At 51.1% G+C, this 16,597-nt stretch overlaps 1 protein-coding gene across 2 annotated transcripts in view; it reads left to right on the forward strand.

Annotated features, from left to right (window-relative positions):
- The window catches only part of L3MBTL1 (L3MBTL histone methyl-lysine binding protein 1), an 82,694-nt gene that overhangs the window by 45,184 nt on the left and 20,913 nt on the right, over positions 1-16,597 (forward strand). For both annotated transcript variants that reach the window (XM_089769641.1, XM_075901377.2), the window contains exons 12-17: positions 1,796-1,947; positions 8,541-8,617; positions 9,438-9,523; positions 14,041-14,151; positions 15,066-15,180; positions 16,167-16,266. In XM_089769641.1, coding sequence (XP_089625767.1) covers positions 1,796-1,947; positions 8,541-8,617; positions 9,438-9,523; positions 14,041-14,151; positions 15,066-15,180; positions 16,167-16,266 — 641 coding nt within the window. The remainder of the gene's footprint in view (positions 1-1,795; positions 1,948-8,540; positions 8,618-9,437; positions 9,524-14,040; positions 14,152-15,065; positions 15,181-16,166; positions 16,267-16,597) is intronic.

The following is a 16,597-nucleotide window of genomic DNA, read 5'->3' on the forward strand; positions in this document are numbered from 1 at the left end:
CCTCTGGCCCCAGGCCATGTGGCTGCTGCCGGGACTTACCCAGCCTCCCGGGCTGGCCTGGGGCTGCGTGGCTGTGGCAGTGGGGCCTCCAGCCTCTGAGACCGCGTGGCTGCAGTGCCTCCAGCCTCTGGGGCCGGCCCTGAACTGTGCAGCCTCCGTGGCAGCAAGGCCTCCCTCCAGGGTGGCCGGGGAAGCGTGACTGCAGCCATTGCTGCACAGGGGCACGAAACCAGGTAAAGTTCCCCATCATGCCCAGACCCCCCCCCCCCCCACCTCAATCACCCTCGCTTCCTTCTCCCACAAGACCTGGGCCCCCCAGCTTGCTCCAACACCCTCCCTTGTTCTTGCACCCTCTCTCCTGGCTACACACTGCACCCTCCCTTGCTCCTGCTCCCTCCACTTGGCCAGACACCCTACTCCCAGCCTGCTTCTGCACCCCAGCTCCCTCCCAGATCCTGCACCCCATCCCTATCCTACGTGATGGCAGCCCTGTCTCGCACACTGTACCCCTCATTTTTGTCCCTACCCCAGAGCCTAAGGAGGTCCATAAAATCGACTAACTCCAGAACCCCAGAAAAGTAAATCTGGTCTATGGGAAGCCCTGAACCGCTGCCATAAATAAAGAAAACAGTTAAACCTTTTGTATTGAACTAGTATTTTAGTTTATCTAAAATGAAGTTTGATAAACTAACATGAGAAAGTTAAAACGCTTAATCTGTTCTTACTAGCTGCAGAAAATAAGGTCACTGTATCCAGCAGGGTAATTCTCAATCCTGCCCCTTCCACCCAAGGCCTTCCAGGTCAGTCCGCAGCCACTTCTGAAATTTGTGTAGTGCCCCCCCGCCCCTCCAAAATTATTGCCCACCCCGATCTAGCAGAGCCTGGCAATCTCGATTCATCTGTATCTTCACAGATCTGTGAGCTGGATATGAGCTAACAGTGCGCCCTTGTAGCTGACGAGGGCTAATGGCATATTAGGGGACATTAGGAGAAGCATTGCCAGCAGATCTAGAGAAGTGATTATTTGTCTTTATTTGGCACTGGTGAGACCACATCTGGGGTATTGCGTCCAATTCTCTGCCCACTCCCCATTACAGAAAGGATGTGGACACATTGGAGAAAGTCCAGCGGAGGGCAACAAAAATGATGAGGCAGGAGGAGCACAGGACTTATGAGAAGAGGGTGAGGGATTTGGGCCTACTTAGTCTATAGAAGAAGAGTGATGGGGGATTTGATAGCAGCCTTCAACTACCCAAAAGGGGATTCTAAAGAGGATGGAGAGAGGCTGTTCTCAGTTGTGACGGAGGCAGAACGAGGAGCAATGGTCTCAAGTTGCAGTGGGGGAGGTCTAGGTTGGATATTAGGAAAAACTGTTTCCCTAGGAGGGTGGTGAAGCACTGGGATGGGTTACCTGGGGAGGTGGTGGAATCTCCATCCCTAGAGGATTGACAAAGCCCTGGCTGGGATAATTTAGTTGGGTTGGTCCTGCTTTGGGCAGGGGACTGGACTCGATGACTCCTGAGGTCTCTGCCAGCCCTGGGATTCTATGACTCACCCTGTGACCTAAGTTATATCACATAACTTCCCTGTGCCTGCTTCCCAGGGGAACTGTGAGGCTAAATTAACTTATGTTAAAAGCACTTTGAGCCCCTCAGATGAAGGGCAGTGCTACTGCTCAAGCATTCCCTCTGCTGTGCAGGGCCTGATGGGGAAGCAGGCTAGGTGTGGAAAGAATAGGGACATGACCATAAGAGCAAACCAACTGGTGTATTTTCTGTTTCTCTCCTTTTCCCAGAATGCTGTCCCCACGGGATTCCAGGTGGGCACTAAACTAGAAGCTGTAGACCGCATGAACCCTTCCTTGATATGCGTTGCTACGGTGACGGACGTGGTGGACAATCGTTTTCTGGTGCACTTTGACAACTGGGATGATACCTATGACTACTGGTAAGAACATGGGCTTGTCCTTGCAGCGCCGCTTCACGGCAGTGATTAATGCTGGATGATTCCTGGATTGTGTGTAATGCACTTGGCCAATTGTTTGATACTATCGCAAGGAGGCACATTTCTTCCTGCAAGCATGAGGAAATGGCAAATTGTTCAGGGACCAAGCAGGCCTAAGTGTATTCGTCTCTCTCCTTTTGTTCTGGGATTCGATATCTCTTATTAAAATAACTAGACAGCCCTGAACCAAACCCTGGTTCTGAGCCCACCTGAACTTTGAGAAAGTCCAGACCCCAAGCCAAAATTTGCAGCTCAGGCCATTTTGGGTTAATTCTGGATACTTAAAGTCTGCTATAAATGTAGAATCTAAGTCCTGCTTCATAACCAGCAATCTCTGGCTGTCCCACCACAGCCCCATCCTGTCATCTGGAGAATGGCATGAAAATCGGATGGAATGATAAATATCAGCGAGACATAGTAATACCAGGGTACAAAATGTCTAGAAGTGTGTGAAATCCATAGGAATGACAGAGTAGGTTCTGCAGGTGGGCGAGTGGTACCATATGGAAAATCAATCATCTCTCTATATAGCTAAAAAAATTCCTGGGGGCCGACAGAGTGACATCATTGTGCCACTCTGTGTCCAAGCCCCACTCACTCCCAGGCTGGCCCTCCCCAGAGTCCACATGGGGAGCTGGCTCTGCCTGTGGCCCTAGCCCTCCCCTCCCCTTCCCAGCAGCCAGGGGGAGAGCTGTAGCTGTCGTTCTCGCAGCCTTGGCCCCAGCCCTCCCTGAAGGCAGAGGAGGGGAAGAGGTGGGATGGCTGTGGCCCAGCCCCTCCCAGTGACTGTGGGAGAACTGGACCCAGCACTGCTTTGGCCTGGCCACTACGGCAGCTGGGAGGGAGCCAGGCCCAGTGTGGCTTCAGCCTGGACTCCCTCCCCGTGGCTGTGGGGAGAGCTGGCCCTTGTACGACCTCGCCCCGGTCCCCTCCCCGTCAGCCGGGGGGGAGGGGGCAAAGAGCCAGAGGTGGGAGAAAGGATGGCAGGGGGGTCAAGAGCTGGGGACAGCCGGGGAGGCAAAGGCCGGCGTGGTTTCATCCGCTTCCCGGTGGCCAGGGGTGGGGAAGAGCTGGGTTCGTGGTGGGGCAAGGGTCGGATTGGCCTCTCGGGGTGGGGGGAGAGCCAAGGCCAAGTGGCTTTGGCCCCAGGTCCTCCCTGGCCAACTGGAGGGAGAGAGCCGGACCTGCTGTGGCATCGGTCCAACCTCCTGGTGGCCAGCGGAAGAGAGCAGGGCCTGCCGCGGCCTCAGCCCAGTCCAGCTGCCCCTGGCGGCCAGAGGAAGAGAGCAGGGCCTGTCTCAGCCCAGCCCAACCCCCCAGCAACTTGTGGGGAGAGGGAAAACTGGGGCTGTCATCCGGGGTGGGAGAGACCTGGGGCAGGCCAATGGTGCCACGCCTTGGCCTGGCCCTCCCCAGCACCCAGGGGGAGAGCTGGGGCTTCCTATCCCCAGAGAGAGGGGGGTTGGTGAGCGTAGCAAGCAGGGGCGCAGTCCCCTAGTAGTGTTAAATATAATAAAAATCTTAAATGACTCAAATGATACCATAGGAATTCCATGCCTGAAATAATATGTATAGCAGTAGGAATCGTAGACCAAGATGGTGATTGTAAAATGCTCACGGAGATCAGGCTATAAAAACAGAAAACCCAGTAATAATGAGGGATTTAAACTGTCCCATATTGTTTGGATCCATGTCACTTCAGGACAGGATGCAGATACAATTTCTAGACACCATAAATGACTCCTCCCTTTGAGCTCCTAGTCCTGGAACCCACAAGAGGAAAGGTGAATCTTGATTTAGTCTTAAGTGCACACAGTCTGGTCCGATAGGTGAATAGAGCTGAACTGCTTGGTAACAGTGACTGAAATGTAATTAAATGTAACATCCTTGAGAGGGGGAAAATACCAAAGAAACCAACTCTGGTAGCGTTTAACTTGGAAAAAGGGGAATTAAACACAAAAAAGCTAGTTAAATGAGAAGTAAAAGAAATAATCATGAATGGAATGCCTGCAAGCAGCATGGGATTTTAAATACACCATAATACAGACTCAAACTAAATGTATACCCAAATAAAAAAAATGGAAATCAAATCCCACTGAGAAAAATAGAAATTAGCATAAACTCTGGCAACTCAAGTGTAAAACGTATAATTAAGCATGCCTAAAAGGAATTTGAAGAACAATTAACAAAAGATACAAAAACTAAGCACATTTTTAAGTACATCATAAGCAGGAACTTTGCCAAACAATCGATGGGGCCAGTGGACAAACAAGGTGCTAAAGGAGCACTCAAAGAAGACAAGGCCATTACAGAGAAGCTAAATTAATTCTTTGCATTAGGGATGTAAAAGAGTAGTCAATTAGTGGATTACTCACATTTCCCCCTTTCCCTTGCTGCCTCTATATCAGAGCAGGAGCCAATGCTGGGGGGAGCTGGCTTAAAAGCTGGCTCTCCACCCAGCACTGTCTCCGCAGTGCTTTTCCATTGGGACTCCCTGCGGACAGGGGTTGCTGGACCCAGCAGTAGCTGGGACTAAACAAGCCCAGCTCTTGCTAAGTCCTCGAGCTATCTCCACTCTGCAGTTTAAACATCTCTGCAGTTTAAATGTAGTAGGAACCAGGCTGCCTGTATGCCCGGCTTTTACTACATTTAAACTGCTGCACTGCAGTGGGGATTGCTCCTTCTGAGCATCTTCTCTTATTGTAGTCCATACAAATTGTATCAACTACACAATTACCCAATTACCCGCCTCTTAATACCCTTACTTTGCATCTGTCTTTACTACAGAACATGTGAGGGAAATTCTCATAATCAAGTCAGTTTTTTAGGTGATAAATCTGAGTCATTGTCCCAGATTGAGTCCTCATGAGGAAGTTTTAGAACAAATTGACTAAATTAAACAGCAGTAAGTCACCAGGACCAGATGGTATTCACCCAAGAGTGGTGAAGGAATTTAAATAGGCAATTGCAGAACTACTAACTCTGCCATGTAACCTATCACTTAAATCAGACTGTCTACTAGATGACTGGATAGCCAATATAATGCTGATTTTTAAACAAACAAAAAAGGCACCAAAGGTGATCCTGGTAGTGTTAGGAGTATAAACCTACTTTCAGTACCAGGCAACTTGGTTGAATCTGTTGTAAAGAACAGAATTATCAGACACATAGATGAACGTAGTATGTTTGGGAAGAATCAATACAGCTTTTGTAAAGAGAAATCACATCGCACCAGTCTATTGGAATTCTTTGAGGAACACAAAAAACATGTGAGCAAGAGTCTGTGTATATAGTGTACTTGGACTTTCAGAAAGCTTTTGATACAGTCCCACGTCAAAGGCTTTTCAGCAAAATAAGCAATCATGGGATAAAAGGGAAGGTCCTCTTGTGAGTCAATAACTGGTTAAAAGGAAGCAAAAGGCAGGAATAAATGATCAGTTTTCACAGGTCAATAGTATGGTCCCCCCAGGATCATTACTGGTGCAGTTATATCTTTATAACATATCTGAAAAAAGGGGAAAAGAGTGTGCTGCCAAAATTTGCAGACGATACAAAATTACCCAAATTAGCTAAGTCCAGAGCTGCCTACAAAGAATTACAGAGGGATCTCAGAAAATGGGATGACTGGGCAACAAAAAAGGTGGATGCAATTGAATGTTAATAAGTGCTTACATTGTGGAAAACATAATCCCAATTATAAAGACAAAATGATGGGGTCTAAAATAGTTGTTACAACTCAGGAAAGATCTTGGAGTCATGGAAGGTTCTCTGTAAACATTCACCCACTGTGCAGCAACAGTTAAAGTAGCATACGGAATGTTAGGAATCATTAGGGAAGAGATAGATAGTAAGACAGAAATATCAAAATGCCAGTCTATGGCATGCCCGCACCTTTAATACTGCTTGCAGTTCTGGTTGTTCCATCTCAAAAATAGATATATCATCAAGTGATCCCCCTCTGTCACCTTTTCCCCGCCTCTGACAAACAGGCAAGGATGGTGTCTCTAGCCTATCAGCCATTGATGGACTGATCCTCCATGAATTTACTTAGTTCTTTTTTGAGCCCTGTTAAAGTCCTGGGCTGTGTCTGCACTGGCATGAATTTCCGAAAATGCTTAAAACGGATACTATTCCGTTTTCAGTTTTTCCGGAAAAGGAGTGTCTACATTGGCAGGCTGCTTTTCCGGAAAAGCCCTTTTTCCGGAAAAGCGTCTGTGGCCAATGTAGACGCGCTTTTCCGGAAAAGAGCCCCGATCGCCATTTTCGCAATCGGGGCTTTTTTCCGGAAAAGACTACTGGGCTGTCTGCACTGGCCCTTTTCCAGAACAGTGTTCCGGAATAAGGACTTATGCCCGAGCGGGAGCAGAATAGTTTTTCCGGAATAGCGGCTGATTTTGTACAGTAGAGCATCGTTGCTTTTCTGGAAATTCAAGGGCCAGTGTAGACAGCTCGCAGCTTATTCTGGAAAAGCGGCTGATTTTCTGGAATAAGTGGCCCAGTGTAGACACAGCCCTGGTGTTCACAAAGTCCTCTGACAGAGTTCCAAAAGCTAACTGTGTGCTCTGTGAAGAAATACATCCTTCTGTTTGCTTAAAACCTGCTGCCTATTAATTTCATTTGGTGACCCCCTAGTTCTTGTGTTATGTGAGCAAGTAAATAACTTTTCCTTATTTACTTTCTCCAGACCAGTCATTGTTTTATAGCCTGTGTCATATCCCCCTTAAGTCTTCTCTTTTTTCTAAGATAAACTGTCCCAGTTTTATTCATCTCTACTTATACGGTGGCCATTCAAAGCCTCTACTCATCGGCGAGGTGTGCTTCAGGCACCTCTGGGAGCAGAGGGCAGCGCAGAGAGCCAGCTGTCCCAGCACTACCCCTTCTGCCTGAGCCCCCGCCCCTTCTGGGAGCACGGAGGCAGGCTCTCCCCACCTTGCACAGGGGCCTGGCGATGTAGTCAGCTGACCTGCAGAGGCCCACCCTTAACACCTTGAACGTGTTTCACACTTGTGATGGTTAATACTGTACATTACTCATGGCCCACCTCACCTCTTCCTCCACCCTCTTACCCCACCCGCCGCTCCTCACCCAGTTCCACCCCTTCCTCCAAGCACGTCAGATCCTCCCTCTTTCCCTTCCCTCCTAGTGCCTCCTGTGCACCACTGAACAGTTGTTCTGCAGTGTGCAGGAGGTGCTGGGAGGGAAGGGAAGGAGCTGGTTGGTGGCCCTGTGGGCTGCCAGTGGATGGGAGAGAAAGGGGTGCTGGCTGCCGGTGGATGCAAACAACTGATATGAGGATGGGGCTAATGTGAATCAGCACACGTTCTCCTATTGATGAGCAACAGATAGACAAAATGATGGATAAGGAGACGACATGTGTCCAGGACCCCCTGCATTTACTCCTTTATGTAACACAAGAACTAGGGATCATCAGTGAAATTAATAGGTAGCAGGTTTAAAACATGAGGAAGTAGTTCTTCACCCAACGTACAGTCAACATGTGGAACTTCTTGGCAAGGGATATTGTGAAGGTTAAAAAGCACATGAGAGCTCAAAACAGAGCTAGATAAGTTAATGGTGGATAGGTCCATTAAGGGATCTTATTAGCCAAGATGGTCATGGACACGTCCCCATGCTCTGGGTGTCCCTAAACCTCTGATTGCCAGAAGTTGGGCCTGGTTGAGAGCGAGTGCATCACTAGATCATTGCACCGATAGGGAATGTCCAGCCAATACACTCACCTCTTGTCTATAAGATGCCCTGGGCATGGCCCCATTAGCAATGGACTGCTCTATTCGTGCCCTGTCTGTGGGAGAAGGAAATGTTACTGCCCTTGTCTGGTGATTGTTTGGATTGTGGGTCTCTGAAAATCTCCAGTCCAGCAGTGCCCAAATGTTGTCCCCCAGAGGCCTATTCTAGGGGCTGGAGCTGCCCCTATAGAGCAGATTTCTACCACCCTTGTCTTTCCTACGGGGTTGGGACCTGTGGAGGCTGTAGGTCCCAGTGTGCTGTGCACCGGAGATGTGAGTGAATGGGCCCAGGATTGGCCCCAAGACCACAGAAGACTTAGCCTCGTGCGGTACCTCATTGTGAAACTAGGCAGGCGGGTTCCGTTTTCCTCTCCAATGGCAAAGGGCAGGGAACATTTCACTCCCTTGCCCTTCCCAGCGGTGGCCACAGGAGTAGCGAAGCCGACTTACACACAGGCCCACTGGCTTGGTTTATTTCCCCCTTGGAAATTTGGGACCTGATGTATATTTTAGCACTGCCCATGGCTGGGCCTGCAGCCCAAGGGATCACACCTGTCTGTTGAGGAGGAGCTCAGCCACAGGCTGTGCTTTAGGCTGCATAGGCTGGCTCGTGGCTCGTAGGCCATGCTCCAGCCCCCAGGGAGCTGTGCTGTCCCTGCTGGTCCCGTTCCTGTGGCAGGAGACCTGCCTGGCTCCTGAGGTCCTGTGCCCTGCCAAAGCGAATTCATGTGCATGCCCTGGAGGTGACTGTACCTGTACCCCCTTTGATTGTGCTTGTGTGTGCTGCAGGTGTGACCCCAGCAGTCCGTACATCCACCCTGTCGGCTGGTGTCAGGAGCATGGGAAACCCCTCACCCCTCCTCAAGGTGAGTACATAGCCAGAGTCTGCACCTGTGCTGGCGCTGGCCTTTAGGAGCTGAACCGCAGGGAGCTCCCTTGTGGTTTGTTGAACACACTTGGGATCACGCACTCATGCCCTGACTCAGCTGAAGGCCGGGGGAGTTGTGCTGGACTAACAAGGTCCTTGGGCTTCTACCTGGGGGAGCTGTTAAAATAAGGACAGGCTGTGAGGCTGCTGCCAGCTATTTTTCACTTGGCCAACATAAAACACTCCCAGCCCCTTGCCAAGTGCCGTCCCGCAGGCATTTCCTGTATCAGGAAGCATTATAATGAGAACTCCGCTAGAGGGCACTTGTGTAACCTATGCACCTAGTGGGTGTGGTTCACTGTCCCATGCAGCGGCACATAGACCACTGACAGCGAGAGTTAAGAACAAGGGAGCTCTACAGCCTGAGCTGGCTTTATAGCTCAAGCAGTGGAGGCTCCTACACTAAGCACTAGAGGTCCCAGGATCAGATCTGCTCGGTGGTGGTTATACTTGCACACCATATGCGTGTGACCCACAGCCAGCCAGAGCCAGTGTGAAGAGGAAGGGAAGGAGCAGAGAAATGCTGCACTGGATTTAGCTGTGCAGTGTGCTGGTTCTGCCAGGCCAGTCAGAGGGTTAAGGGAGAGCCCAAGCTGTTGGACGCTAGCACGGAGGGCGCAGAAGGAGCTGACGTTTCCAGAGTTCCCTCTGGCCCCAGTGCAGAGTGAGTGCTGCATGGATCTTGTGGGGAAGCAGGGACTTGTGGGATATGCCTTAGTGGAGAAGCCACTCAACCTGCGCATTGTTTTCCTGTCTAGACTATCCTGACCCTGACAGCTTCAGCTGGGAGAAATACCTGATGGAAACCAGAGCATCTGCAGTGCCAGCTTGGGCCTTTAAAGTGGTGAGTGCCGGGGCCTGGCCCTGCCCCTGGCTCTGCTGGTGCAGTCATGAGCCGGTGAGCTCTGGGCCTCTGGAGACTCCATTATGCCCATGTGGGTCTGTAAAGGGGCACTGGACAGCTACTCCCTCACACAGTGCCGTGCCGGTGGGAGCCCCAAAAGCAGGCACGCCAAGCCTGTGTTCCCTGCAGACACTGGATTTGAATTCATACCCCAGATCTCACATTTGGACCTGTGCATGACAAGGTTTGCCTGATGGGCCGAGCCACAGAAACCATTGCCATGGATTGTCCGAGCCTGGAGAGCACTGCTCAGCAGGGCCACCCTGGGTGAGGGGGGAAGCAGCAGCTCAGTAGCATTCCTCCCTCTTGAGTTTTGGGGTGTGACGCAGGGAAACCAGTTTGCCAGCCTGGTTTGTTAGGACCAGGGCTGACCAAGAGAAATGCAGTGCACTGAAAACTGCCTCTTGACAGGCAAGCAGCATCCAACCAGCAGCCATTGACCCAGGTCTTCTGCTCCAAAAAGCCCCTCCTCCTCCTGAGCAAAATGTTTCCATCCTGCATCAGCATCACATTGATCTGGGCCTGTCATTGAATTAATCCAGCCCTGCCCCCGCCAAGCACATTGTCCTCCCTATTCAACTCATTAAACTCCAGAGACTCACTCTGGGCTCCCACCTCCTTTGTCCTTTGTCTCTGCCCGACAGAGAGTTTTCCAGGCTGCACATTTATTTTTAATGTGGGAGCATTCCAGAGAAAACCTTAAAACCCCCAATAGACGTTCCTATACCCATCGCCTGTCAGGCTTATGGAGTGTCAGGAGGCCAGAGTCCATCCAACTCTTGCTAGGAAGGATTGGGGGCCTGCTTGGACAGAGCGCCCTGTCCTTTGCTGGCTCAGAAAAAAAGGCCTGAGTCTTAAGTGCGGGCTGTGTGTCCAAGTCCTCTCTCTGGTGCTGTCTGGACGTTCTGCTTTGACCCAGTATGTGAGAGCCTCTCTAGGGGGGTGGCAGCTCTCTAGAGGTGCAACAATCTGTGTGAATTGGCCCACTTCCTCCCTCCCCCATTGTTAGTTCTTGGAGGGCTATGGCTTCCTGCTCCGACTCTTGCTGTCCCACAATGATACTGTGACACACTGCTGTGATATTGTCAGCCACCGTGTTACCTCTTCAGTTCAGCAACTGAGAACTTCACTGCGGCTAAGCTATGTGTCAGCTCCCTGGCACACCAGCATGTCTGCCCTGCCGGCAAATGCTCCAGGACTCTGCCAGCCCAAACCTTTCCTAGCAGGTACTAAGTGGTGAACTCTAGGTCCCGAGTTCTTCACAGATGTCCTGCAGCGCATAGCTCCTTCTCACTGTAACAACCACAGAACCGTGTCAAGTTCCCCGCTCCTTCCCAGAGATGGTACACAGCCGCTTATTTATTTCACTGGAGTGGATAGATCCATTATGCCAACCACAGCGTGGCATTGGACTTATTGTAAAAGTAAAACAAGTTTATTAACGCAAGGATAGACATTTCCATAAGATCTGGAAAAGTAAAGCGATTAGTTTAGGAACGAAGCTGAGCGTCTTGAAAACGTCTGTATTTAGCAGCATGTTGTACGGATGTGAGACGTGGGTGATAAAGAAAGATTCGAAGAGAAGGATATTGGTGTTCGAGAGGAGTTGTTAGAGCAAGATCCAGAGAATAGGATGGATGCAGAAGGTCACCAACGAGGAATTATATAGGAAGATACAGCCAAAAGAGAACCTACTGCAGAAGGGTTATACAACGGAAGTTACAGCTATTCAGGCATATCTGCAGAATGAATGACGAGTGAAAAGTTCAGACCCTGGTTTCGGCATAATGGATGGTACCAATAGGAGAGGCAGACCCCGCAGAAAATGAGGAGATGATATAGGAGATTGGTGCGGAGCTAGTCTACAGAAACTCAGCCACTCCGCACTGGACAGGGAAAGATGGAAGGAAATAGTGAGAGAGGCATCGGACACCAACGGGCATTAAGCCCATGCTTGATGATGAAGTACATGGCATTGAGACAAAAAGGGTTACAAAGAAACAAAAGTAAAATCGAATCTAAGACTGAATCTTGGCTTATCCAACTAGAGTATTGTGTTCAAAGTTTTTCAATTCAAAAATGTTTTTTGCAGTGAAAATGGGGTAGGTTCAGAAGCTAAAATAGAAAAGAACAAGTTAAAATTACTTAGGCAATTTAGATGTCTTCAAGTCACCAGGGTCTGATGAAATGCATCCTAGAATACTCAAGGAGCTGATAGAGGAGGTATCTGAGCCTTTAGCTATCCTCCTTGAAAAATCCTGGAAGCTGAGAGAGAGTCTAGAAGACTAGAAAAGGGCAAATATAGTGCCCATCTATAAAGAGGGAAATGAGGACAATCCAGGGAATCACAGACCAGTCAACTTCTGTACCTGGAAACTTAATGGAGCAAATAATTAAGGAATCCAAACATCCAGAAGATAAGTCAGCATGGATTTGTCAAGAACAAATCATGTCAAACCCTCTGATAGCTTTCTTTGACAGAATAACAAGCCTCGTGGATGAGTGGGAAGTGGTACATGTCTAGACGTGGGTAGGGCATTTGACACAGTCTCTCATGACCTTCTTGTTAACAAACTAGGGAAATACAACAGTTAGATAACCATTCCCGGAGAGTAGTTACCAGTGCTTCACCATCATGATGTAAGGGCATAACGAATGGGGTTCCATAGAGATCAATTTTGGGACTAGTCCTATTCAATATCTTCGGTGATTTAGAGACATGGCATAAGATAAATAGAATGAAATTCAGTAAGGACAAATGAAAAGTTCTTCTCTTAGGAAGGAACAATCAGTTGCATGCATAGAAAATGGGAAATGACTGCCTAGGAAGGAGTACTTTGGAAAGGGATTTAGGGGATGTGGTAGATCACAAGCTAAATATGATTCAACAGTGTGATCCTGTTGCAAAAAAAGCCAGTGTGAGTCTGGGCTGCATTAACAGGAGTGCTGTAAGCAAGACACAGGAAGTCATTGTTCTGCTCTACTCCACGCTGATTATGTCTCAACTGGAGTATGGTGTCACTTCTGGGCACCACATTTTAGGAATGATGTGGGGAAATTGAAGAAGGTCCAAAGAAGAGCAACACAAATGAATAAAGGTCTAGAAAACGTGACCTATAAGGGAAGGTTGAAAGAACTGGGTTTGTTTAGTTTGGAAAAAAGACTGAGAGAGGAAATAACAGTTTTCAGTTTTCTAAAAAGTTGTTGCAAGGAGGAGCAAGAAAAAATATTCTCATTAACCTCTGAGGATAGGACAAGAAGCAATGGGCTTAAATTGCAGCAATGGAGGGTTAAGTTGGACACTAGGAAAGACTTCCTAACTGTCAGGGTGGTTAATCACTGGAATAAATTGCCTAGGGAGGTTATGGAACCTCCACCATGGAGATTTTTAAGAGCAGGTTAGACGTATACTGGTCAGGGATGGTCTAGATGGTGCTTGGCCCTGCCATGAGCACAGGGAACTGGACTTGATGACCTCTTTCACGTTTTCGTACTCTGTGATTCTTCCAGCATGGCTGACCTGTTCTTTAGTCATGCATGGAGCGGAGCATAAAGCAACTCCACCCTGCTCTAGTACCCTACCTCCTGTCCAGACCCCGTTAGCCCTACTACCACCCATCCCTTCACCCGCTACCTTCCAGGCCCCCCACACCACCCTGCTCCTGCACCGTCCTTCCCACCCAGACCCCCACACCTCAACCTGCCCAGACCCTACACCCAGACCCCCAGCCTGCTCTCCAGCAGCACCCTCCCACACACTGAACTGGCCCCAACTCAGAGCCCTTGGGGGGGGGGCACAAAATGTATTAGCCCTGGGCCCTCAGAAGAGTTAATCCAGCCCTGCAAGCCCTGAGCCCCTGCCACATGGGGCTGAAGCTTGAGGGGAGTGAGGTGAGTTGTTTTTCTTCCTGCTTCTCAGTTGGGGGCCACATCTGTGAGGGGTTTTTCCCCTCTTTTCACTTGAGTACCAGGTTAGTGAGGGGTTTTTGGTTTTGTTTCTCACTTATATGTGGCCCCCAACAAATTTTTCTGTGGGTCCATGGTCTCCAACCCAAAAAAGCTTCCCCACCCGTGCTTGAGGTCTTTAAAGGCAGAAGGTCTATGGCTGTGGGCTGGGTTATGCTGAAAAGTTAAATTGGCATAGCTACATCTCTCTGGAGAGTTAAACATCCATGTAGTTAAGCCGACCTAACCCCCAACAGCCTAGCTAGTGCCCCTCAGGCAGCTGGAATACATACAGCAAGAGAGACCCCTTTCCATTGACACTGTGTGGTTGTTGCTGTGCCACTGTTGTTTGTGTAGACGTACCCTGTGATGGCAAGTGTGTTGGAGAGAAGCAGGGGGTGTTGAGAGCTCCAGGACGTATGTGGGAAGGGTTGGGGGAGGTATGTAGAGTGAGAATGAAGGGAACAGGTGCTTGTGGGCAGCCCTCTGACCCTCTGTACCTTCTGCCTCAGCGGCCACCCCACAGCTTTCTGGTCAACATGAAGCTGGAGGCAGTGGACAGGCGGACGCCCTCCCTCATCCGCGTGGCCAGCGTGGAAGACGCGGAGGATTACCGGATAAAGGTGGGATTCCTGTTTTCTGTTTGCCGCCTGTGTTTAACTACCACTGTAGCTTGATCCTCCTGCCCACCCTCATCTTATTGAGACCGATGGAAAGATTCCTGTGCAAAATGTGTCTGTGTGCGTTATGGCAGGGTCAGGCCAGAGGCCTGCAGCAGAGTGGGAGAAAGGCAGCCCCAAAAAGGCAGAAGACCTGCTAAACAGAAGCCGTGGGCAACAGGACAATTAGAAGCAACTGGGAGGGAGCTGGCTCAGGCAGATTGGGGCCAGCTGACTCCATTGCTGGCTTGCTGGAGACCTTTAAAAGCCTCCTAGATTGGATGCCGGGGAGAAGCGTGAGAGGACGGGAGGAGAGGAAGAGGAGAGACAGAGTTACAGGAAACCAGCACAGCTTTAGAACAGAGGGAGGGAGGGAGAGGGAGTCCCGGGAGGAGAAGCTGCGCTCCCTACCCCAGAAACCAGCTGCAAGCCCTGACCCCTGGGGAAGGGGGGGGGGGGCGGGAGACCGGCCTGAGCAGTGGCCCGGACAAGACGGGGGCCTGCCACAGCGAGTGTGTGCGATCCAGCTGGCCCGCTTGCCCACCCTGAAGTTTTTGTCTTCCCAAGAGCAGATCTAAATTAAGGGACGGCCGCGTGAGAGCCTCTCGGGCCTTGTCCTTGCTCCCGTCCCAAGTCTGGGATGAATAAAGGCAGTTCCCACCTCTTGGCGTGACTGTGCCGGGCTGACTGCACACCGGTTACACTGGCTCACGTCTTCATTCTCCCTGAGGCTAGAAACGAAAGGGGCTAGGGCCTGGCACACAGCCCTCTAGTGCCTCTGTTTTAATTCTTCCCAGCCCCGGAGCCCCCGTGGATTCAAAACTCGTCAGAGATTGGCTGTGGCGGTTAAGCGGTGACCTGTCGCCTTGTCCCCTCAGGTCCATTTTGATGGCTGGAGTCATGTCTATGATTTCTGGATCGATGCGGATCATCCAGATATCCACCCCGTGGGATGGTGCTCAAAAACCGGGCACCCGCTGCAGCCTCCTTTCAGTAAGTCCCCGTGCCGATGCCAGTGCCATCACTGCAGCCCCATGCCACGGGCACTGTAGTGAGGCCTCTCCCCAGGAGTGCTTGCACTCACAGCACCTGCCCAGTAAGTGCGAGACCTTGTAGCAGCCTGGGCTGTCACTGGCCCCGGGCAGCAAGCACAGTGACACCCTGAGCAGTGCAGTGCAGCCCACTCCCTAGCGCAGTGCGCACAGAGCAGTGCTGGCATCCACACACACCCGCCCCGCTCCACCCACCACGCACCTCTCAAAGGGAGCTGCACTAGACTCCACTCAGCAGCCCCATTGCCCAGCGCTGCCCTGTCGTGGCAGTGGACTGACTCTGTGGTGATGCTCTGAAGCCAATGGACTCGCTCTAGTGTTACACCGGTGTCAGCGAGAGCAGAGTTTGGACTGTTGGCACCGGTGGAAGCAGGATCAAGCCCTCAGTGTGTATCAGTCCCTGTGCGGATCCCGGCAGGTTTTACTCTTACTGCCGGTTGGTGGTTCTCCCTGGAGCGCCCCCCTCTCCTGCCTTTTCTAGTTCAGTCCCGTGTGTGAGGCGGTTCCCAGCATTCTGCAAAGTGACTCCACTGACGTGGCTCCTTTGCACTCAGCAGACTGGCTCCCTGCAAGCCTGTGGTCTGACGCTTGGCCCAGGGGCAGACCCTGGGCCCAGCTCCCATGGCTCGGTGTGAGTTCCTGGAGAGGAGGGAGCAAAGGATTGGGCCCAAAGAGGGTTCAAGGGTGGGGAGGGCGGGGTTTTGCCTATTGCAGCTGCAGGCTGCTGCCGGAGGCAGGGAAAGCCGTGGGTGGGGTCCAGAGGAATGCGCCAACTTGCAGTCAGCAGCCATTACAGTTGGCACGTTCACCAAGCACTTGTGGTGGGACGTGCTGGCCCCTGGCAGCGTGGTTGCTAGGCTGAGGTAGTAGACAGGTCACTGGCTCCGAACCTATGGCCACCTCTCTTTTGTCTCTTCTTCGCTCCAGGGCCAAAGGAGCCAGCTGCTTCTGCCCACGGGGGCTGCCCAACGTTGGGCTGCAAGAGCATCCCCCATACCAAAGGCTCCAAGTACAGCTTTCACCACAGGTGAGGTCAGCCCAGGCCAGCCGCTCTGCTGCTGTGGGAGTCCAGCCCAGCGGCCGGTGGTGGGCCAACAACTGGGGACTCCCCTGTTCTACTGCTAACTTTGGCCTATCAAGCTTCCCACAGCTCAGAAACCCCCACCTGGCCCCTCAGGCTCCTCCCACAAGCTGGCAGCCCTCTCCTCCATCCCACTCAGCGCTCCCCCAGCTCAAGGCCACCCCTGCTCTCCTACCCTCAGGCCTGGAGAAGCAGGAGACTGCAGAGATGGCATGTGCTGAATGAACCCCCCTGTGTGTATTCCCTGCTCTGGGCCTGCCCCTCTCTGCAGAAGCCC

This window comes from Pelodiscus sinensis, chromosome 17, assembly GCF_052426305.1.
Source record: "Pelodiscus sinensis isolate ZL-2025 chromosome 17, ASM5242630v1, whole genome shotgun sequence".
In the NCBI taxonomy this organism is placed as follows: domain Eukaryota; kingdom Metazoa; phylum Chordata; order Testudines; family Trionychidae; genus Pelodiscus; species Pelodiscus sinensis.